Source organism: Phyllostomus discolor, chromosome 13, assembly GCF_004126475.2.
Source record: "Phyllostomus discolor isolate MPI-MPIP mPhyDis1 chromosome 13, mPhyDis1.pri.v3, whole genome shotgun sequence".
Taxonomy (NCBI): Eukaryota; Metazoa; Chordata; class Mammalia; order Chiroptera; family Phyllostomidae; genus Phyllostomus; species Phyllostomus discolor.
In genome coordinates, this window is record NC_040915.2 from 60,514,541 (window position 1) to 60,537,941 (window position 23,401).

Below are 23,401 nucleotides of genomic sequence, written 5' to 3' on the forward strand. Positions count from 1 at the left end.
CTGGGGGCTTTTGGGGGCGGGACTTTAGCTGTTGGCACCAGTGTTTAAATTCACTGAACATCCTCAAACTGTGTACATGTGACGAGTGCACTGTATGGTTTGTAAGTTCTACTCCTTAAAGCTGCAGCGCATGAAATTGTTTTCCCGGGCATCTCTCGGGCAGCCCCTACATGCTGGTGTGTCCCGGGGTCCCATCGGGCCTGCCTCCCTCACTACACAAATTCCCTTCCTCCTGCTCCCAGGGGCCCTTCCATCAACCATGCAGCTGACACCCGAAACTGCCTTTCCGTCCCCATGTCTCTCTCCCAGCCTCCCTCTGTCACCTGTCCCTCTATCTCCTCAATGTCGCATATTGTAAACTCCGCATCCCCAGACTGAACCAATGACTTGTCACTAATTCCTGCCCCAGTGAGAGGTGCCAAACCTATGTCATGTGACCCGGCCAGAAACCACCATCCTCTTCACTGGTCATATCAGTGAGATGCCACGCCCTTCATCCAGCCCTCGGCAGGGGCCCCCTCCCTGGTCCCCAGCACCACGCCTTGCACCCAGTCTCCCCCTCTGCACCCCGTGACTCTCCCAGCACACGCTGCTTTCAGTGCGCAGCACTGGCCTGCAGTGCCCTGGGCCCCAGTTTCCCTGGTAAAACCGGGAGTGTGGTCTCCGGAGGTCATAGGCACTTCCCCCAGCCCTGTGTCCGCTTGGTCCTTGGTAGTAATGGCACATGCCCCTCTGCCCGGCCCACCAGCATGGGCCCTGCCCACTTAGGGGCTTCAGCCAGGCTTTGCTAAGTGACCCAGTGCTCTTGAGAGGTACCGGTTCGCAGCTGCCCCCAAGGGGCGGGGTCATCGAGTAGGGGCCTGCTCTGGTTTGGGGTTTTATTTTAAAAAGAAAAACGAGACCACTGTTCTCTGATTTCAAAATAACGCCTGCCCGTATAGAAAGTGTGGGTGGTGTGGAACTTTGCGGTCACCCTCTGGTGTCGCCCGCCCACAGATCTGTACTGCACGCTGGAGGTGGACTCCTTCGGTTACTTCGTGAATAAAGCCAAGACGCGCGTCTACAGGGACACCACGGAGCCCAACTGGAACGAGGTGAGGGCCCCCCACCGGCTTCCCCTGAAGGCAGCGCGCCAGCATTACGGGAACCTCCTGGGGGAGGGTGACTTGTCAGGCAGATTTTATCTGCAGCTTCCTAAGAATCCTACCCTCCCTCCCCTTCACAAAGAAATGACCTGTTTTGCTAGAGGAGTGTTGGGGAAAAGAATTTGAAAGGGCCTCTTGTCCTGCCTTTGTCATTCCTTAGTGTTTACTTGGTAAGTTTCCACCACATTTTCCTGTGAAGTTGGAGTGAGCCCTCTGTGAGCCTGGGTTTCCGGAAGCCTGGGGCTCTGCCCTGGGGGCTGCGGTAGAGACCTGGGGGGGGAAGGGTCCTCTTTGCTTCTCCCAGGTACCGGGTGTGTGGGCTGCTACGCCCTTTTCCTCCACCTCAGAGAACTGTGTGACCCGGTTACCCGGCTGGCGTGCCTTGAGCCTTTGGGAGTGAAGGATGAGGCAGAGCAGCAGGTCCTGGCGGGGTCCCCAGATCCTTAAGAGGTGCCATTTCCCAGCCTCAAGAGCAGCTGTGGCCTTTGGGTCCCCCCTGCTTTAGCATGTGGTGGAGGCAGCCAGCTGTAGACAGCTGCCACCCGCCCCGCCTTTCCCCCTGCGGAGGAAGAAGCTAAGACCCCTGTGCTGCCTGGTCCCAGATGGGTCCTGTGACTGGTGGAGTAGTAGGGCCAGAACCCAGGTCTCATTTTCCAGCATTGACTCTGATGATCAGACGTGCTGCCTCACTGGGGCTGGGGTACAAGAAACTGATAGAATTACCCAGTCGTTACAACTCTGGGTGTCCCTGCAGAAAGGGCTGTGTGGCTGCCGTGATGGGCGGGAATAGAGCCAGGTGGATCCACCACAGAAAGCTTTGCAGAGAGCCAGAGGGTCGAGACCTGGCAGGCAGCAAGGTGCAGGGTTCCAGACATGACGCAGGGAGTTCAGGTGCAAGCAAGTGGGGGGTCAAGTGACTGAGGCACGAGGGTCCCACAGTAGCCGGTTGCCTGACGACTGCCCTGGCTGAACCTGTGGCTGCTTTCAGGGTCATACCTGTTTCCGGCATGGTCCCCCCCCCCCCAATCCCTGTGCAGAACTGACCAAGGGGGCTTTGCAGGACAGCCCCCTGTGGGGGCTGACGGGGGAGAGTTAGCAGTGCAGCCTCACGGCAGACGACCCCAGCAGCTGCGGGCACGGTTCCTCCCTCTTACAGGAAAGAGTGGGAAGGGTCCCTCTCTTCCCTGTATTGCCCCCTGGGTCCATTGTTTTCTCTTTCAAGTGCAGAGAGGGAGGTGTGCCTTCACAAAACAATAGAACAGAAAGAGCCGATTTTCCTATCTCCCTGCACTGCCCCCACACGCACATGCACAGTCTCCCCCGCCATCCGTGCACCACGGTGGGACGTTGGTTACAATCAGCGAGCCCATATGGATACATCGTCATCTCCCAAAGCGCCTGCACAGAGTCAGCGTTTGCATCCAGCCCCCTGCAGTGATGCAGGCCGTGTGGGGACCGCCCGCCCTTTGAGATGCTGGTGGAGTTTGGGTTGAGAGTCCCTTGGAGCTGGTAGAAACATCTAGACAGGGTCACAGTCTGAGGCTTATGGAGATGTAGCTTCTGAGGGTCTGCATCCCAGGGCGGAAGTGAGGAAGTCTTGAGGCCCGGGTCCTCTTGGGGCCGCAAGGAAGCTGTTTGCTGAGGGGCCGCCCTGCAGAGGGCCCCCTGGGCCTGTAGCTCCGACCGCCTCACCCCTGGACCTGTCTGCTAACGGGGGACTTCCCTGCTTTCTTGGAGCTGCAGGAGTTTGAGATCGAGCTGGAAGGCTCCCAGACCCTGAGGATCCTGTGCTATGAGAAATGCTACAACAAAACCAAGATCACTAAGGAGGATGGTGAAAGCACGGACAGGATCATGGGAAAGGGCCAGGTCCAGGTGAGGCCGCCATCCTCCTCTGCCCACGTCTGTCTCTTGAGTGTCTCTCAGGCCCCATCCTGCCCCCAAGGGAATTTCAGTTAAACTTGTCTTTCCAGCTGAGCCTCAGTTCCCCCAGCAAACGGCGAGGTCATGCCGTGGGCCATGGTTGGCAGATAGGAGGCCAGCTCTTCTGGGAAGAGCACAGAAATGCCAGTCCACCCCGGCTGGTGCCTCTGTTTGGCTTCTGACCCAGGTTCCAGGGGCTGCAGTGTGGGTGCAGAGCTGGCGTAGAGGCCCCCTGGTTGGTGAAGAATCAGTGTCCTTAGACAACCCGCGGGGGGTCCCCAGTCCTCAGGGAAAATTATTATAAACTTCAGAAGTTTACCCAGGCCCTGGAGGCCCACTACCAGCTCTCCCACTTCTCGGCAGACGGGAGGTACGCCACTGCTGTGTTTATTGTGGCCTCGCCTGCCCAGTACTGCTTCCTGTGGGGGAGGGCCTTGGTCTCTTCTTCCTTACAGGGTAACTCACCAGCCCCAGCTAAGCAGGTCCCCCTGGTCCTGCCCTAGAGGTGGGCACTGATGCTCCCCACTCCCTGGTACCCTCAGACCCTGGGGTGCGACCCCCAGGGGGAGTGGGTGGGCCCTGCCAGGTGATGGCGGGAGGGCCGGGCTCTCCAAGCAGCCCCACCTCCCACCCGTGGGGCAAGAAGTAAAAGTCCATCAGTGGTGAAATGCTGAGCAGCGGGAGTGATGGCACAAGAGTGTGACTGGTCCCTGAGTGATTGGTCGTCTGGCTGGGTGCACACACTCAGCAGTCAGGCCAGCATGTCCTCGCTTTGCGGTGGCTCCAGACGCCACCCTGGCTCACCCGGTCCCTGGGAGCTGAGTCTGCCTGTTTTCCCTCCTTGGAGTCTCATGGGGGACCTCTGGCTCAGGGCCTCTGGGGATCCCTGTGCTTTGAGACCAGGCCCCAAAGCAGAAATGCCCCTCTCACCACCCTGTTCTTGGCCTTGGCTGCCCCACGGACGGGGCCCGGGGTGAGGACCAGGCTGGGGTGCTGCTCCAGTGGGTGTGCTAGGGTTTGGGTCTGCGGTGGGGAGCAGTGCAGCAGCTCTGCCCCGCACTGGGCGGGCAGGGCTCTCGGCCCCTCTCTCAGGTGGGGATGGCCCACCAATGCCAGCTCCTGGCCCACAGCCACTTGCGAGGTGTCCTGGAACCTGCCTGTGGCTTAGATCTGGGGTGAGGAAGGAATGGCTCTCCATCAGCCCTAAGTTTCCTCGGGCCGTTCGGAGGGTCTTAGGGGAACAGAAATGCAAGGCAGGGTTTATCAGTCACCCCACTTCTGGGGTCCTGATCGGGGATCTGTGACCAGCCAGGCCCCTCCCTCCCCCAGGGTTGTCCATGTGAGCTTGGCGTGGGCCCCACCCGGACAGACGGGGCAGTGGGGGCGGGTGCCTCACACGCGTGATGCGGACACTTCCCACTTCACAACTCGTGTGCGGTGACTCCCCACCGTACCCTTGAGGTCCAGCCCCGAGTTTCTACCTAGATCTCGGCTCTACAGGGAATCCCACGCAGTGAGTGGAATCCCCAGAGTTCTCTTGATGCACGCTGAGGCAGTCTCCGGATTGTGCCGTTCCGTGAGCGTCCTGGGGCCGGGCTCTTTAGAGAACTGACACGTTTTCACACCCACTAGGTGACAGTGACGGTCACAGCTTGGTCCTTTGAGCCTTCACCCTCTGCCATACTACTCAGCGACTACTGCTCTCCTCTCCCCTCCTTTCCATCCTTGCATCCGCCTGCAGCCTGGGCGCCCCTCACCCACGCCCAGCTACAGTGAGCCACGGGTGCCCACAGGCTGGGTGCCCGGCTCCCTTTTTCAGCTCAGGTTCCAACGACCTTTGACTTGAATCATTCGAGATCTTCACCACTAGGGAAGCTCTTTTCTCTCTTCCACTGGGGATGTTGGGGTTTGAACCGGGGCCTCTGAGGACTGTCCCTGGTTAGTGGAGATCCCAGTGGGAGAGAGAAAAGAGCTCATACTCTCCTTCCTCCTGTGCTGAAGTCAAGCCCTCTTTGGGAAGCCTGTGCCGTGACACTGCCGGGCGTAAACAGAACATTCCCTTATGCACAGTCCAGGCTCTCCGACAGTCGGGGGGCCCCAGGCACGTCCCCGGGAAGGAGGAAGCAGTGAGGGTGGGAAGGGTCAGCGAGGGGCATCTCTGCGAGTCTCTGGCTGCTCTGTGCGTCCTCCTGCTGCCTGACCCCAGCCCAGGTTTCCCCGTCGGTGTGCGGTGGGGGGCAGTGTCCCGCCGTCCCTTCTAGGAGGACCCCCACCACCCGGACGTGCGACAGCAAGGGGGTAGAGGGCGTGGGCTCTGTTAAAAACAAAAATTGTGAAACAACTACTTGTTGAAACAACAAGACAGGCTTTTTTCTAAAAATAGACTTTATTTATCACCAGCAGTCCATTTGTAGAATATTCTCGTCACCCCACAGTGGCGTCCTCATTCCTGTCTACAGTCACTTCCCATCCCGCCCCGACCCAGGGACTAGCGAGACATGTGCTGGGGCACCCGCCGGGGTGGGGTTTTGCTGCAGGGGAGGGGGTGGGGCTCGGCTCTGGATGCGAGGGGGGAGAGGGAGGATTTCCAGCGAAGGAGCGGGGTGAGGGGGTGTCCGTGGGCAGCAGTCAGAGAAAGCTTCAGGATGAGGGCGATTCTGGCTGAACGGACCTAATGGGGTTCTTGTCAAAGGCAGGCGGGGGGGGGGGGGGGGGGCGGGTCGGACATCACCTGGGGACCGTGGGGTAAGAAGTCGGGTCAGTTGAAGGGTGATCAGATATCAGGGGCGGGGCTTCTGGCCCAACAGACAGAGCAGGATTCTTGCTAAAGCCGAGCCGTGAGGATGTGCCCACGGATGAGTGCTGGTGGGGAAACAGAGCTCAGAGTAGCCTGGCTAGACTTGGGCCGAGGACAGACTCTGTCAACTCCCGTGCCCCACCTCCTGTGACATCGCGCGAGTCATCGTTCCGCCTGTGCAAACTTGTATCCTCACCTATGAATTGAGGTGGGGACCTCGGGGGTCAGAGCTCCCATCACTACTGTTTGTAGTCATTGTTAGCAGAGAAGGCGGGCTCACTGCCTCGCCTCAGTGGGAGGGCGGAGTGGGAAGTCTGGCCCCCGGAGCCATCGTTAGCCAGGAAAGGGGATGTTTGTGACTCATGCGTAGGAGGCTGGCCTGGCTGCCGGAGACCCGGGCTCCCAGCCACTCATTAGTGAAGCTGGATTCCCCAGGAGGAAGGAGGAAGGAAGGAGGAGGAGGAGCGGCGATGGCGCCTGCCACCCCCGCCAGGCAGGCCTCCCTCCCCACCAGCCCTGTGGACACGGACGCTCTTTTGTGTGGGGTGTGCCTGAGGGGGTGTCTGTGACTCCTGGGGCCCCACCATCCTGAGACCAGGCTTTTCCCAGTGATTTCAGGCATCTTCCCAGAGTGCCTTGGGGCGGGAGCATGGCCTGTGTCCCCCCAGGTGCTCCCTGTCCCCCATATGCACTTGGACTTATAAGTTGAGTGGAAAGCTTCTCCTTTGAGGTGGGGAAGGCACAGCACCCCTCAAGTACCCAAGGGGGGCCGGGGAGAAGTCCAAGCCGTGCAGGGCGAGAAGAGGCAGGGCAGGCCCCGAGCGGCCCCTCCAGGGGCCCTGGGATGCAATCACATCCCTAGCGAAGCTGCTCACACACACGTCTGGGCAGGAGGTGTGCAGTCATTTGGAGAGCTGGGTCCCAAACTCCAGGGTTGGGGTGCTGGGTGAGGGTGGTTTTGCTACCCTACCTGGTGCGGATGGGCCGAGAGTCCAGGAACCCCCAGCCTGAGTCTCGGGTTCCAGCTTGTGCTCCTCCGGTGGCCGTCCTGAGTGGGTTGCCAAGTCGCCCCCCAACCCCCAAGCCGGAAAGATACAGGCTCCATCAGAGGAGGGTGGAGGGCTCCCCCGCCCAAACCCCAGACAGGTGGGCTGGTTGGTTCGGAGCATTAGGCCCCAGACCAGGAAGGCAGAAGGACACAGCCCTGGGGTGCCAACTCTCCAGCAGAGAGTCACAGACTCCCAACTCCACGCCCTTGACTGTGGACGGGTGCAGAGGGGTTGACAAGGGTCCTCTCCCGGCCAGTGCTGAGCCCCTTGAGCCTTCTGAGCAAGCAAGGCCACCCAGTCCATCCTCAGACCCCAGGAGGCCACTGTGCCACCCTCATGATCAGGAGGGTGCCGGGGACCCTAAGGACAAGAAGGCGCCTGCCCCCATGCCGAGCAGCCCCAGCCGAGAGGTGTGGGGAGGGAGGCTGCTGCCGAGGCTCGGAGAGCGAGAGCAGGGCCAGTCCAGGTGGCTGGGTGGCACGGGCGGTGCAGTTATTTGGGGAGAGCCCGGGCAGGCCGGCACCCGGAGGGATCGCCAGGGCTGGCGACACCCGGGGCGGCTGGAGCCTCGCAGCCCGTAGGGACGCCTTCCCTCGGCCCTCTCCTTCCCCTTCTCTGACTGTTCTGTGTGGCTGCAGTGCACTCGGCTGAAGTGCACTTGGCCCGTTTCTCCTACTCGGAGGGTGACTTGACGAAGTCCTAGAGTTCTGTCTTCCCCGTTTCCCCGGCTCTTCCGAGTTTCTCTCCGGGCTCACCACTCACATTCCAGTATGGGCATCAGGGTTGATTCTTTTTTAATTACTACTCTTTTAATTTGTTGATTTGAGAGAAACACTGACTTGTTGTTCCACTTATTTATGTGCTCGCTGGTCGATTCTTGCGTGTGCCCTGACCAGGGACGGAAGCCGAAACCTTGGTGTATTGGGACAACACTCTAACCAACCAAGCTACCCAGCCAGCATTTAGTTGATTTTTAAAAAAATACTTTATAGAAATCTCCGGTGAGATTGGGGCCTGGGGTCTCTGGTTTGACCCCTGCTTTATTCGAAGCTGGTACTCAGGCTGAAGGCAGTTTTCAGCCCCCTCTGCCAGCTTGGGCTGCCTGCCTGGTGCATAGAAACCTGGCTGGGTGTGGGCCGGCAGCTCCCACGGAGAGAGCCCCTTCTGGGGCCCCTGGCACCCACACGCCAGCTCCCCTCACCGAGCTCTGAGGTCTGCCTGCTCACGGGCAGCGTCCCCATCTGACTGCCAGCTCCGTGGCACTCGTGACCTGAGAGCCCACTGAAGCGCTGTGTGGATGTGGAGATGCCACCGAGACGCACACGGCTGTTCACAGCAGTGCGGGCCACAGCGGCCCCAGAGCGGGAAGACCCCAGGTGTCCGTCAGCTGGTGCGCAGGTAAACAAAATGCAGCATGGCTGTACAGTGGAATGTTATGCAGCCGTCGAAAGGAAAGACAATTCTGATACCTGCTACAACGTGGATAGCCTCAAGAGCGTTTTCATAAGTGATGAGCCAGACACAAAGTGATGAGCAGTGTGTGGTTCCACCGACCCCGGGTTCCCAGAGGAGGCAAACTCCTAGAGACAGACAGGGGGCCAGGGGCAGGCGGAGGGTGGGACAGGGAGTGATGGCTCAGCGGGCTCACTGTTGGGGAGAGTTCTGGGGAGAGGTGGTGGTGATGGTTGCACAGCATTGTGGATGTGCGTGAATGCCACTGAATTATGCCCTTAAAATGGCTAAAATGGTAAGTTTAATGTTATATCTATTTTACTATCTTTTTCTTTTAAGAAGTTAAAGGTGCGGGGATGGCCCTTGGCTGGTATGTCTCAGTGGATTCAGCACTGGCCTGTGAACCAAAGGGTCGCTGGTTCGATTCCCAGTCAGGGCACATGCCTGGGTTGCAGGCCAGGTCCCCAATAAGGGACACGTGAGAGGCAACCACACATTGATGTCTCTCTCTCTCTCTCTCTCTCTCTCTCTCTGTCCCTCCCTTCCCCTCTCTCTAAAAATAAATAAATAAAACCTTTAAAAAAGAAAGAGGAGTGGGGGTGGACACGGAGCCCAGGCTTGGCGAGTCGCCCTGTCTTTGGCAGCCCCGGCCACCAGAGCACTCGGTCGTCCCTGCTCAGTACAGGTGGTGGAAAAGCCTGTGACTCTGTCTCCTGTCCCTCGGCCACCCCTCGGAGCCTCACCTACAAGACAGAGAGGGCAGGTGCCTGGTTCTCAGCACCCGCCTCCCCCCCGCCTATAGGAACTGCTTACTTACTCTATGCAAATATGCATCATACTGTATATACATTAACTGTGTTCGCATTTTATATCCTGCATGTATATGTCTGGGCACGGAGACACCGCGGTGAGTAAAGCAGACAGAAGCCCTGTTCCCAGGGCTGTGGAGATACATTAGGCAGGAAGGAGATGGGGCGAGGGGAGAACTGGTAGAGGCACTGAGAGTCCCACCCGCTGTCACAAAGGACATGATAGGGTCATGTATGTCCCATCCACATGGCCATTCATCATGCTGGGGCCCCCTCTGGGCCTGGGAAGAGGGGTGCCTTCCTGGCTGCTTTGGAGGGGGCTCAGATGTATGAGATGTGGCCCGTGGCCCGGGAAAGAAACTGATGTCCCCTCTTCAGCACTGACGTGGAGGAGGCTAGGGTCTCTTGCACCAGGGGCATAGAGTGGATAATGATTGTTTTTAACAAACATTTGAGGAACATTTTAGGCTGTAAAAGTTGTGAACATGTAAAACCGCGTGAGCAAACTCCTGTTCAGAGTCCCTGGGGTTGTCCTGAAGAAGCACACCCTTGCCACCATGGAGAGGGTGGCACTGGTGACCTGGACGCCCCTGGCTCTGTCTCGGTCCAGTTGGGCCTTCTGTCTTCCCTCCTTTACCTGGCATACCAAAGGATGCATCCAACTTTTTTTAAGATTGTTTGTTTATTTTCAGAGAGAGGGGGAGGGAGAGAGAAAGAGAGGCTGAAAAATATTGACGTGAGAGAGAAACATCGATTGGCTGCCTTTGGTAGGCATCCTGACTGAGAACCGAACCGGCAGTGTCTTGCTTTGCGGGACAGTGTCCGACCCACTGAGCCAGCTGGCCCACCACCCACTTGTGCCTCTGAGACCCCCACCTTGCCCAACCCTGGGTACACAAGCGGGATCCAGACCGTGCTTCTGAGAACCTGGGGTGAGCAGACACTGCCCGCCACCAGTCCCCGTGCCCTGGTCATGACTGTGACCTTGAGACCCAGAGGGGCATCCAGGGCACTCTCACATTTTCCCAAGACGTCTGTTTCCTCATCCTCACTTCTCGGTCATCTGTGTTTCCCAAACCCCCTCTCGTTTACTTCTCTGGTGCTTTAAATAGCCACTCTCGAGAGGTTGCCATCCCCATGGGCTGCCTAGGGCTGGACCAGGCAGCCTCCGCGTCTTCGTCATGTTATTCTTCCTGCTGCTTCCGCTCTGCCTCGCACGCTTTGTTCCATGGGACCCAGCCAGCCTGGGGCTGGCCTTTCTGCTGGAGCCGCCGTCAGGGCCACCGAGAGGGAATGGGGCCCTGTGAGGAGCCTCCTGCAGCCATGGCCTAGGCCTCATTCCGGAGGCCAGCTCGTGCCGCAGCCCCTTGGGCCTGGGGGTGGGGGATCTGGACCTCAGTGCTGGGGGTGGACAGTGCACCGAATCCCCTCATCCCGGGGCCAGCCAACCGGGGAGGGGTATGGGTTTCTTCCGCCCTGAGTCCGTCCGAGACAATGCATGCTGTTATTGGGGTTACTGGCTGGGTGTTGCAGGCCCTGGGGGGTGGTCCCCAGAGCACCTTCTGCCACAAAGTGCACTGGCCAGGCAGCCACGTCACTCAGCGTCTCCAGAAGCACCCACAGGAAACCAGCCACTTGAGAAAGAAGCATGGCTTTTCTGGGCTCTGGAGAAAACTGTGACACAACAGAGTTCCCGTAACCAATAAACAGGCTGCTGGCGGGGCTGTGTTTTTCCACTCAGAGACGACAAAGTAGGAAACGCGGGTAATAGGAAGTGTGGCCTTGGAAAGCCGGGCCACGGGGGTGGGGTTTCCCATGGAGCCCCTTCAAAAGGCTGCGGAGGCTGGGGCTCCCCATGCTCCTCCTGCCCAGCTGTGCTGGCTGTGCAGACCGGAGGGACCCAGGATGCGAGAGGCGCTGCCCACCCCTGCCGCCGTGCAGGGCCTTCTGCGGTACTTCCACCGGAGCCGCTTGGCGCCCGCTGACAAGCGCCTGTGTGTGCGAGGCACCACCCTGTGGACCCACATCCGAAACCTCCTGTGTGGGGGCAAGGTGGGCTGGGGGCGGGCTTGGGTCTCCCCTGGGGGTGGAGTCCCTTTGCTAGTCTGCTGCGTTTGCCGGTTCTCGGTTCTTGAGGGGAAAGGGGCCCCGTGATGACCCATCTCTGGAGGGAAAGGGAAGGGTTTCTCCCGCCGAACTGCCTGTTTCCCTGTTTAAAGGTTCCTGGTGGTGATGTTGAGCTCTCCCCTTCCTTAGGAGGAGAGGGAGTGGCCCCTGCCCCCTCCCCAGGGCCAGGACATGGGTGGGGGTGATGGCGTGTCGGTGCACCCACCCGTCCTGCCCCTCCCGGGCAGTTGAGAGCCGAGGGCTCTGCTGGCCCAAGAGTGTGGAAGTGACCCTGGGGAGGTTTCCCTTTCTGAGTGGTTTGTGACGGCCTGGTCCCTGCTCACAGACCCTGCCCCTCAGGGTGGTGTCTCTGTTGCCCAGGAGCACGGCCCCCAGGGACTGGCTGGGGCAGAGGCCAGATGAGAACCTGTGCCCACACAGCCCCAGGAGTTGCTCTGCCACCCTTGATTTGTCTGGGTCATCCTGTCTATGCACTCAGATCCTTAGCAGAGTTAACCAGTGGGACTTATGGAGGGCGGAGGTGAGGAGGCTCAGCCCCCAGGAGTACCTGCAATGAGCCTTGTGCAGAGCAGGTGCATCGGGCAGGCCCAGCTGCACACACCTGGGAGGGAGAGGCAGCTGGGCCTTGTTTTCCTGCTATCTCACCTGCCCAAGGCCCAGAGGGCTGTGACCTCTTGGGTCCCTTGTGGTAGATAATGTGTGGTGCCTGTCCTGAGCAGCACACCCCCAGATCTGGCACTGGCTCAGTACTGGGGTGTGTGTGTGTGTGTGTGTGTGTGCTCATGTGTACTCGTGTACAGAAGTCACGAGGCATGGTCTCTGCTCTCAAGTGCTTGCCTTAGAGCAGCAGTAACCCGTCGCCCAAAGCAAGGATGACACCCCGAGGCCCTGTGTGAGGAGTGGCAGGTTACATGGTATCAGACAGTGGGTCCCTGGCCTGGCTTCACACCACAGTCTGCTGTGGAAGTTTCTCGTTACTCGAACCCCAGAGCCCACCCTGAGCTGCTAGTTCAACTTTGTGGGTGAAACCCAGGGAGGCATCGTTTTAGCAAGATCTCCCCAGGTGTCTATCCATCCAGCCCTGCCGGCTGGTGGGGAGCATGTGCTCGAGCCCCGGAACAAGGGAGACGGAGCCTTTGTGGACAGGGTCACGTGACCTGACCGTGCTGGCCAGGTGTCTTAGCCCAGCACAGGCCAGGGCTCAGACACCGCTCTGGGGAGCACATGCTTAGAGGGGCCGCCGGAAACCCCCTCACCGGCTTTGATATTTGGAGCTGGGCTCTGGCTTCTCTGGGCCAGGCTCTCCAAACTGCAGGGCTGGCCTGGGCTGGAGGCTTCTGCCGCACGCGGTCCTGTGGCCAGCCAGACTGCAGCCAGTGCTGTGGGAGGAACAGGGGCGGAACCTTCGGACAGTTTTGCCCCCAGGAAGTTGCTCCTGAAATGTCACTTAAAGCAACTACCCAGCTCCAGCGCAGCTGTAGGTGGCACCCATGACGGCTGGTGAGGGGAGCAGGGTGGCCCTAGTTCCCGGACTGCCAGCACAGACCTCAGCTCCCACCTGGGCAGGACAGAGGGGCAGCTGTCACCACCGCCTCAGGCACAGGGTGAGCCCAGGCCCTGGACGCCGAGGTCTGGGAGCTGCAGGGCTCTAAGGTTCCCAGCAGGTCCTCTCCCCTCTGTGGGCTCCACTTGGCCTCTGGATAGGAGTGCTGGCCAAGGTCCAGCTCTGGTTCCGACTTAGGCGCAGAGGAGTCACAAGCTTGGGCTGCTGCCCGGCAGGGCCTCTGTGAACCATAGCTCCTTTCTTTCAGCTGGACCCCCAGGCCCTGCAGGAGAGAGACTGGCAGCGGACTGTCATCGCCATGAATGGGGTAGGTACCACGGGGCTCTGTTGGCACCGCCTGCCCCCGAAGGTGGGCGCTGGGAAGGGAGCGTGGCTGGACGGGGGTGGGGAGGCCCTAGGGCGCAGGACTGAGGCTCCGGAGGGAATCTGGGCGACACTCGGGGTGTGGTCCCCAGCCGGGTACTGAGCGTCCCTCCCCGACACTGACCCAGTGGCACCGCCAGGACCACCGGGGCCTCAGCCCTAGGGCCCACACGTGGAAGCTGGGGCGCCTGAGGAGTCCTCGGTGCCCTGTGAAAAACAGATGAGTCATGGCTTCTCGTTACATTATTCCCTGGACTTTCTCTCTGGTTATTTTTTTATGATGATGAAAGGTACAGAGAACAGCTTGGTGATTACTTGTGGCAAGGAGTGGGGGCTGTGGAAGGGGCGAAGGGGGTCACAAGGTGCGAGCGTCCAGCTACCAGATAAGTCCTGGGAGGTCTCGGGCAGCGAGGTGGCTGCAGCCACGGGTGCCGGGTGGTGCACGTGGAGGTTGCTGAGGGAGTAGATCTTGAAAGTTCGCATCCCCAGAAAAAAACGTAGCTGTGTGAGGTCGAGGGTGTTAATCAGACTTACTACAGCGGCCACTTCACAATTGTACGGATACCTAGTTGCTGCGTTGTACACCTGGAACCGAGGTTATATGGCAATTGTATCTCAATATTTTAGAAAAGCAATGCAGTGGGGACTGTAGGGGGAGGTTCTGCAGAAGCAGGTCCGTGAAGCACCCTCACCCTCCTGGCAGTGCCCCGGGGGTGGAGAGGTTTGCCCCGGGAACTGGGGCTGTGACGACCAGAAGGGTGACAGGGCCGTTCCCCGTCTCCTCCCACAGATTGAAGTGAAACTTTCAGTCAAGTTCACCAGCAGGGAGTTCAGCTTGAAGAGAATGCCTTCCCGGAAGCAGACAGGGGTCTTCGGGGTCAAGATTGCTGTGGTCACCAAGTAAGCCTCAGGGGCTTGGGCTCTCGGGTCTCTTGTCGTCCTCCCCGTGAGATGTTTCTAGAGGAGAGCAGACACGTGTCTCCCCTCTGTGCACAGTGTGGTCGCTGCACAAGGGAACCCCCCAGGCCTGCAGGGATACTGCATGCTCAGCTGACCCCCACATTTACTGCAGAACTTTGCCCCATAAGCACAGGAGCCTCCGTGTCCCCTTCCTGTGCCGGTGGGCCAGCCCCTGCGTGACTCCTGGAACTGAGTGAGGGCGGGGTTTTCTTCCCACACTTGGCGTTAGTCATGAGCTGGGTTCCTGGTGAATGGTGGTGACCCCTGCCCCGTCGTTCCTGCCGACCAGAGCGGAGCCTGTTGGTGCTGGGTTCTCAGGGACCCAGGCTGCTTCCTCCCAGAGCTCGCTCACTGCCCGGGAGGGGACTGGGCTGCGCCCTGACCTTGCTGGCTGTCCTGGCCGGGGCCCATGTCAGGTGTTTCCCAGACACCTGATTGTGTGAAAACGCTGCTCCCTGCCCCAGGCCACACCCCAGCCATCCCCACAGCACCTCTGGAAGGCTCTGGGCATGAGCAGAGAGGCCTCAATCAGCATCTGTCCCAAGGAAGCCCTGCTAACAAGGGTGGCTCCGGAAAGAGCTCTCCCGGGCTCCCGAGTCCAGCTGCTACACGGGACTAAAGCCAGCCCTCCAGATAGCACCATCTCCTACTCCGGAAGCATTCTCCCTCCATGGTCCTTCGTGGAGGTCCTGGAACTGTCCGTTTAGGCCTGGGAAGAGAACAACGGTTAAAATGACAGGTTTCTGAGCACCGATGTTAGGTGGCCCTGTGGAGTCCCTCACGAGGCAGGCGTCAGCTGGGTGCCTGCTGTGTGCAGGGCTCGCCTGTCGCCGAGGTCTGGAGAGGGATGGATTTGCCTCTCACACAGCAAGCAGGTCCCACCTTTCTGGCTCAGAGACCAGACTGCTTTCCAGGTCGCTTGCAGCTGCCCATTAGCCCGCAGCCTGGGATCTTTTAACTGGACTTCCTGTGGTCTGGTTCCCTTAGAAAGGCCTCCCGACCTTCCCCCAAGATTGTGTGCACTCCCAGGTCGTCTGGCTCCCTGGAGTGCACGCAAAGGCCCGGATAGAGTGTAAGCAGTGACAGTCACGAGCTCAATAGAGTAGCCAGGGCTCTGCATGCAGCTCCAACCCGGCGCCATCCTCACCTGGCTCCAGGTGTCCAGATGGGTAACGGCCGTGCTCCACTGGGGCGAGAACCAGGCTGCTGGGCACTAAAGGTGTTTCCCTTCCCCACAGGAGGGAGAGGTCCAAGGTGCCCTACATCGTGCGTCAGTGTGTGGAGGAGATTGAGCGCCGGGGCATGGAGGAAGTGGGCATCTATCGAGTGTCCGGCGTGGCCACGGACATCCAGGCACTGAAGGCGGCCTTTGACGTCAGTGAGTGTCGGCCCCGGGCAGTGTGGGAGGGAGAGGTGGGCGCGGGAGCCCTGCTGAGTGTCAGGGTGCCCTCCGTGGCCCGTGCTGATTGCATCATGCCCTGCACTGTCTCTTCACTGAAAACAAGAAGAAAACACAGTCTTGGAGACGGTTCTGCAGAAGCCAGTTCTTGCCCCTTTAACCACACGTGGCTCTTGCTGAGTTGGAGCAGGGGCGTCCCCATGGACCTTTTTGCTGGGGCCCAGCCTGCTCGCCCTGGGGTGGCAAAGAGGCGCCAGCCGAAGCCCACAGGCTAGTGCGGGCTGGCCAGTGCAGAGGGCTCTGAGGCGAGCAGGTCCAGCCAAAGCTGGGGTATGTCTGTCTCCCTCACCTTTGAGTGCCAAAAAGTTGGCGGAACAGCCCCAATTGCCAAAGACACCAAGACTCCAGAAAGCCCTCTTTCTGGAAGGTTGGCAGAGCCGGGACCTGGTACCTATGCACTCTGCCCTCCCTAGCCTGGAGCCCTCAAAGGCCGAGTGTCACCCCAGCCCCTGTGACCAGGGTGGGTGTGGCCTGTGGCACCAAGGGCCAGTGGCCACCTGAGTCCAACAGGAAGACACTGGCTTAAACACTGAAGCGGAACAAATAATCCAGTGTCTTCCTGTCATCAGAGACACTGGCTACAGGGCAGAGCCACCCAATCACAGCCCGGGTGCTGTGTCTGTCCCCCTTCGCCGGCTGCCCCATGCACAGCAGGGGGGTGTGGGCGGGACCTTGGAGGGAGTCTGGGAGGGATCAGACGAGCTGCTTGAGTTCTGGGTCAGCTGGGCCAGGGGAACAGAGCCCGATTCCGGGCCTGGGAGTAGCCGCGTCACCCTTCTGTGCTCCATGCAGATAACAAGGACGTGTCCGTGATGATGAGCGAGATGGACGTCAACGCCATCGCCGGGACCCTGAAGCTCTACTTCCGAGAGCTGCCCGAGCCCCTGTTCACTGATGAGTTCTACCCCAACTTTGCCGAGGGCATCGGTGAGTGCGGCGGGCATCTCCTGCCCTCTCGTCCTCTGCGCCCTTTCTGCCGTGGTCTGTGTTTCAGCCCGGACTCGGCGTGTGCCGGGGGCCCAGAACCAGGCGCATCCTGGAGGCCTCTGTCCCCCAGCCACCCCCCCTCCCTGTCCCCCCAATAGCTCAAGCGGGTACATGGCTGGGTGTGGGGTCGAGGTCAGCGTCCTCTTCACTAGAACACCTGTCCTGCTCCCCTGACACCCGGTCCTGGCATGTCAGTGCACCCCCTTTGAACCTGGGCTGGCCCCAGGTCAACCTGGAGGGAAGTTTCCAGATGGGAGTGCCAGTGTACAGGCAGCGGCGGCCTCCGCACTCTGCCTCTGGGGCTGTTCCGTGGGGGACCTGACCCTCCCATCATGCACAGGGTGGTAAGGGAGTCCCCACGGCCTGGCAGCCCCCTCGGCCTGTGGGCCTCATTCCGTGCCCGGCTTCCCTGGCCTGGCGCTCTCCCAAACAGGAGGCAGGAATGGCCGAGTCGGCCAGTGACTATGCCCAGTGCCTCCTGTCAGTGCTTCCTGTGGTGCCTTTGACCTCTTTCAGGTAGAGAAAAGGTGTTCAGAGGGGCCTGTCCTCATGTAGGCACCTGTTGCAGGGTCCTGCCTGGGGCTAGTCCTGTGTGAGCCCGGATAATGACATCCGGGGACTGTCCCAGGCCCAGTGACCCCACAAAATAACAGGCCGCCCCCACCTGCAGCTCTTTCAGACCCTGTTGCAAAAGAGAGCTGCATGCTCAACTTGCTGCTGTCACTCCCAGAAGCCAACCTGCTGACCTTCCTCTTCCTTCTGGACCACCTGAAAAGGTAACCCCAGCTCTTCCTCAGGGGACGGGGTTCCAGGACCCCCGGGCAGCAAAGGGAGGCCCCACTGGCTCCCGTCAAACCCCTCGGCACCTGGCGCCTTCTCTTCCCACCCCTACCCGGGGTTACTCACCCCCTCTGGGTAGTAGAGCGTTGCTGCCTTCTTCCCCCTGCCCCACCACGCTCCCCCTCTGCACCACGGCCTTAAAAGTGAAGTCCTATGGCCACAGCCAGCATTGCATTTGGACTCCCCCCCGCCCCGCCCCCCAGGTCACTGCCTAGAGCTGGCCTGGCCACCTGTTGGGTTCAAGTACTGTTCGTTCTAGGCCCCTCAGACCCAGAACTAGGGTGGGTCTCCTGTGAGCACACCCAGGGGCTGGTTAGCTGTGTCATGGAGCCAGCCCAAGGCAGAAAGGGGTGGTACCCCTCACCACTTTCCCTGAAGACTCCCGGGTGGCCCGGCCCCTCCTCCTGATAGCACCCTCTGCTTCGGCCCTCCAGGGTGGCGGAAAAGGAGACAGTGAATAAGATGTCCCTACACAACCTTGCCACAGTCTTCGGCCCCACGCTGCTCCGGCCCTCGGAGAAGGAGAGCAAGCTCCCTGCCAACCCCGGCCAGCCCATCTCCATGACCGACAGCTGGTCCCTGGAGGTCATGTCCCAGGTACGAGGATGGCGCTCAGCCTCACAGAGGCGGCTTCTGCCTGCCCCACCCTGGGTGCTGCCAGTCGCCACTCAAATTGTACAGGGGAGGTGACCACAGTTCAGAAAGAGGGGACTTGCCTTTGTACCTTCCTGGGCTTCTCAGGGTGGTCCTTCAGGGGCACCCGGATCTCTTGCTGTGAGGGGCTCCTGTCACCAGAAGGAGCCCTCAGTGCCCTGAGCTGGCCCTATAGCCTTAGTTAGCAGGCCCTGGGCTTTAGCCAGGAGGACCTCCCACCTGCTGCTGTGGGCACCCTTCTGAGCCGCTTTTGTCCCCTTGCTCTGCTCCGGCAGGTCCAGGTGCTGCTGTACTTTCTGCAGCTGGAGGCCATCCCCGCCCCAGACAGCAAGAGACAGAGCATCCTGTTCTCCACTGAAGTATAGAGGCCCAGCTCTATCTCCAAGAGGCCAGCAGAACAGCCTGGAAAACTGTCGAAACAGGCCGTCCACAGAGCAGGAACCGAATCTTCTTGAGGAGCAGTTGGGTTGCCCCCAAGAACCAGTCCGCCTGCCAAGAGACAGCTAGCTACCCAAGGCAAAAGGCCAGGTGGCTTGGGCAGTTCTGGGCCCCCGGCTGTGGGCCGGTGAGAGCTCCCAGCTGGCCTCAGACTCTGATTTCCATACCGCCACCAGAGGGCGCCCCAAGCCCGCACGACCTGGAGTGCAGGCCTGGCCAAGGACCAGGCGAAGGGAGTGGTTTTTATGAACTTACCAGAATTTAAAAGATTTCTACTGGATCACTTGTCAAGATGCACCCTCTCCAGGGAGCAGGGAGCGGAACCAGATCCCCTCCCCATCGTGTCTTGAATAAACACTGCTGCTGCTTCATACCCTGGGGGCCACAGCCCTGTCCCTGTGCGGGTGGGGGCACTCAGACTTTTCCGACTTACAGATTCAACTCCTGTGTGCAACAGGGTTTGAAAAGCTAGGTCAACACTGTAGCGTTTGACCCCTTTCACCTCCTGTCTTCTCTTTCCTTCCAGAAGGACCTCTGTGCAGAAATGGGTCTCCTTCCCGTTCTGTCCTGTGGCATTGTTTTTGCTGATCGGGGGCCCCTAGGAAGGGAGCTCCCCGTGTGAAGTCCAGGACCAGGCGCCAGGGGGCGGGAGGCCCAGGCTGCGCACTTTATGGCTTGTCCTCCGGGGAGAGTGACCCCGCCCACCGTCCCAGCCCCCTGGCTGGGCACATGCTCTCCTCGTCAGCTTGAAACGGCCTTGGTCTCCAGCTTGCTCCTGCCTGTCGCCCCTCCGTTCCCACTCCCCCTTCCCCTCCTGTTCCCCTTTATAGATTGCTTCAGTTCCTCGCTCTCTCCCGAACAAACAGTAAATTTTTGTAAAAGTTTCCTCTTGGCGGCATCTTGCTGACAGCTTGTTTTAAACTCTGATCCGAATAGCCTTTTGATACTTGAATATTTTTAAGTTTTATACATAGTTTCTAATTTTTTTCCTAACAGATTCAGATACCTAATGAGATAATAGAATGTACTCTGCGGACGTGCCTGTCCCAGCGGCATTTTGTCTTCCTCCAAGTGCCGGCTCCGTTTTCACCAGGAGCCGTTTCCAAAGTCCCCCGAGCACGGGGAGTGGGGGGTGGAGTGGGGGCCACTCCACGGGCCTGGCTGAGGGTGGCGGCTCCCCGCCCAGGGCAGGTGGAAGGGCAGGCCTGCCCACCCTCCTCGCTCCCCGCGCACCTGACTGACATTCCCACTGACCCTCCTGACCACCTGACTCAGAGGAAAGAGACCTGGGGAAGCCACTAAGGATTTTGAAGAGACAAGTCTATGAACTTTTTTTTTAAAGAGGGGTTGGGGCGAGAACAGAAAAGAAACTGTGACAGACTGAGTTTCCACGCTGGTCTTGCAGGAAGAGAGGCTGTCACGAGCCGGAGGAGGGAAGCCATGGTATGACTCAGGAAAAGGTGTTTGGTCAGCACCAGTGACCGGTGGCTCTGTCCCAGAATCCTTCCCGTGTCCCTGTGGGGGAAGGCGGAGGGCTTATCCAGTGTGTCGATGGGTAGCGCTCTCTTCTGCCTGGGGACCTGTCCGGTCAGGGGCAGAAAGCAAGGTCACCTGAAGGTCTTACTCCTGCATACTGTATTTATTTAGGTATACTTTTTTTTTTTTAAAGAGAGCAGACCCACCATTTTAAAGCTGGGGGATAAGGGCAGGGAGCGGGGCCTCTGGCCTCCACACGCTTCTGGACTCAGTGGGTTCCCTGGGGTTCCTCCGCCCGGCCTCCCATTTGCACCCGTCTCGGCAAAGCTCCCGCCCTACGAGGGGAACACACACGCTTAGAAAAGCTGAACCCAGCCCTTGTTTCTCCTGCCCCTGGTGTGTCATGGTTCGCATCTGTCGCATCGAAACTGGAAAGCAATATATCAGTGTCTGTGCCAATTTCCATCCCCTCTCCCACCTCCTCCCCCTTTTTATTTTATTTATATAGAACATGTGCCGTTTAAGGATGGAATGACCACTCTCCTCTAGCTGTAAAAGCCTTCCTTTGCTTGGCTGCAGTGGCAGTGGTTAATTGGGATCCTCGGCTGCCCCTCCGTCCCATTAAATGCAGGCCTGTGGGTCGGCTGAGGCCATGTGGAGCCAGGGAGGCCTGGGGCCCAGAGGCAGCCCTCCACGAGGTTTGGCTGCCAGATGCTACAGCGAGAAGCGAGAAGTGATGCCTCCCAGCCCGAGGCCCTGGGTCTGGAGCCGTGAGCTCGGCTCCCTGTGCAAGGGCAGCCGGCCTTCCCCTGGGGGGTGGCTGCTCCCTCAGCAGCTGCATTTCTGCTTTTGAGCTCAGCCATCTATCTACCACTGTGGGGAAAGGACTGCTGACCCTTCCATTAAAGTTACTGAGACTCCTTGGCGTTCGTGGTGATTGTTGCGTGAACGCGGAAACCCAGGATCAGTGCCTCTGGGACGGGGCTGGGGGTGAGCAGGGGGGCCGGGCAAAGCACCAGGTGCAGTGAAGGGCCCGGGAGCCTCGCAGGCCTCCAGGAGGGCAGTGTGCACACTGTTGGGGAGGAGCCCGGCCCTGGGGTGCCGCCAGACAGCGTGGTGACACGGGGCGGCAGCAGTCACTCCGAGGAGCAAGGGCTCTGGGCATCTGGTTAGAGACTGGGCAAAGGGGGTGGGAGAGCGCCAGCCACTTGCAGCCGGGCCCTGCGGGGCCCCCTCATTCTCCGTGGTGCCTGCTGAGACCGAGACTTGGTGCTGCGGCCCAGTCCAGCCCTTCTGTTCATTGCCCACAGGGCTGGGTCACTCGTAGCCACCACCTACCTTGCACTGAGTATTTGGTCCCTTCCCAGTCCTGTCTGAAAACCCTTTTTTTTTTTTTAAAGTCCTATTGCATCTCTTTTATTATGGGTTGATTTTTCGAGCGAGAACTGGCTGTCCCCATGTTCTGAGAGCAGGGCTGAGTCCGGCCGAGCCCAGGCCAGTGCCACAGCCCAGGGGGCAGGGCCATTTGCTGCTGTCTGCAATCTGAGACCCTCACACCCGAAAGAGCCACCACAGGCCTCTTAGTCCAAAGCCTTTATTTCATAGACAGATAAACAGGCACATGAAGGTCCCCCGGCTTCCCGCCTGGGCTCCTGGAGCTGCCTGGTGAGCAGAAGCCCGGAATCTTGGTGTCCTGACGGTCCCCACTCTCTCAAAGCTCCCCCCACCTTTCCTGCTGGACTACACCCAGCCGTACCACCGCGCTGGCCTGGGCGGCCTGTGCTCCTGTGGGCACGTGGGCCGAGAGGGCTCTCCGTCTGGAACACGCCCTGGGCAACTGAAAGGAGGGCAGTGTTTTGTATAAAAATCTCAGAAGAGCTTTTATACTCACTCCCCCCCACCCAGTGCCCCAGTTGCCTTAAAAGGAAGCGTTCCCACAGACTAATGACGGGCTGTCAGAAAACAGCTCTGGGAAGATAAACAGAAAAAGTGAGGGGGTGACAGACACACCCAACTCTTGAAGAAGCCCAAATGGCCTCCCGGAGCTGCTGCCGTGGGTCAGCGGGCAGGAGTGGGGCGGAGGGTCGCCCCTGGGTGGGGGAGGGGGTCTGTCAGACCAGAGTGGGGGAGCACTTAGTGTAACTGGGATGGGCGAGAGCAATGGGTCACCTGAGTTGTCCCAGCACAGGAAGGCCAACCAGGGTCACGGTGGCAAACACACATCCACGTAAATGTTCCGGACCCCAGGGCCCTGTTGCATCTGCCGGACGTGCCGGGTCAGGGGCCCGAGGCTGCTGGTCCGAGAGCTCCCAGAAGAGATGAGCTGGGCCCTGAGCCAGGTGGCTGACCAGACATCACACGGCCGTGTGTCCTGAGACGGCCCTCAGGGCTTCTCTGACCACTTCAGCCGGAGCAGTGCGGGCTCTGTGTGCACGGCAGCTACCTTTCCGTTCCCCTCCTGGGGGCAGAACTGGACAGGCCTGACCGCAAATTCTCCTTAGGGCTTTCAGGCACTTTATGGAAACTTGAGCCCCCACCTGGGAGTGTGCAGGTCCGAATGGAATTCTAGCCAGAGAAACAGGCTCAGGTCCCGAGGAGCCGCAGGCTGAGCCGACACTGGGAGAAGAAGCATCAGGATGGTGGCTGCTCCACACCTGGGGCCTCCCCAGGGGCTCAAGAGCTTGAGTGACCGCAGACAGAGCTCTTGAACTTCTGGCATGGCCAGCATGGGAAATCCAGACCCATCGAGAGAAAAGCAGATGTTACAGCTGCTTATTTTTAAACATAGCTGCGATTTATGTAATGACTGCTGCCTTGCTGGGGTGGCACTGGCGGACCCCTCTCTGGGTTTGCTGTGTCATGGAGCCAGCCCAAGGCAGAAAGGGGTGACACCCCTCACCACTTTCCCTGAGGACTCCAATGTGTTCCTCTGCCTCCCCTGTGGCCTGAAGATGGTGTCCCAACAGCACCCTCTGCTTCGGCCCTCCTCAGGGTGACAGAAAAGGAGACGGTAGACAAGACGTCCCTGCACAACCTTGCCCCGGTCTTCGGCCCCACACTGCTCCGGCCCTCAGGAGAGCAAGCTCCCTGCCAACCCCAGCCAGCCCCATCTCCATGACTGATAGCGGGCCCCTGGAGGTCATGTCCTAGGTCCAAGGAGACAGGCTGCAGCCTGTGGCAGGGGTCTGGCTGCCCAGTGTCCCAGTGAGCCCAGCCTCCCCGGCCCTGCCGCCAAGCTCCAGGGGGAAATGGGGTCAGAGGAGAGAAAAGCAATGGGGAGAGGGGATGGCCGCTGTGTCTTCTGTTTTCTGAAAACAGTATTTACGCAAAGGGAGGGCAGTGATCGGAAGTTATTTGG

The 23,401-nt window shown here is 59.7% G+C and overlaps 1 protein-coding gene across 2 annotated transcripts in view; it reads left to right on the plus strand.

Annotated features, from left to right (window-relative positions):
- Positions 1-23,176, plus strand: part of BCR (BCR activator of RhoGEF and GTPase) — a 107,135-nt gene extending 83,959 nt beyond the window's left edge. Inside the window, exons 15-23 of one of the 2 annotated variants that reach the window (XM_028527506.2) lie at positions 997-1,094; positions 2,889-3,020; positions 13,114-13,173; positions 14,020-14,129; positions 15,428-15,567; positions 16,441-16,575; positions 17,306-17,411; positions 17,910-18,072; positions 18,405-19,904. In XM_028527506.2, coding sequence (XP_028383307.1) covers positions 997-1,094; positions 2,889-3,020; positions 13,114-13,173; positions 14,020-14,129; positions 15,428-15,567; positions 16,441-16,575; positions 17,306-17,411; positions 17,910-18,072; positions 18,405-18,494 — 1,034 coding nt within the window. In that variant the 3' untranslated portion in view covers positions 18,495-19,904. Of the gene's footprint in view, positions 1-996; positions 1,095-2,888; positions 3,021-13,113; positions 13,174-14,019; positions 14,130-15,427; positions 15,568-16,440; positions 16,576-17,305; positions 17,412-17,909; positions 18,073-18,404; positions 19,905-23,034 lie in introns of those variants that run through there. The other variant, XM_036014371.1, reaches the window with a different exon arrangement.
- Positions 23,177-23,401: the final 225 nt, after the last annotated feature.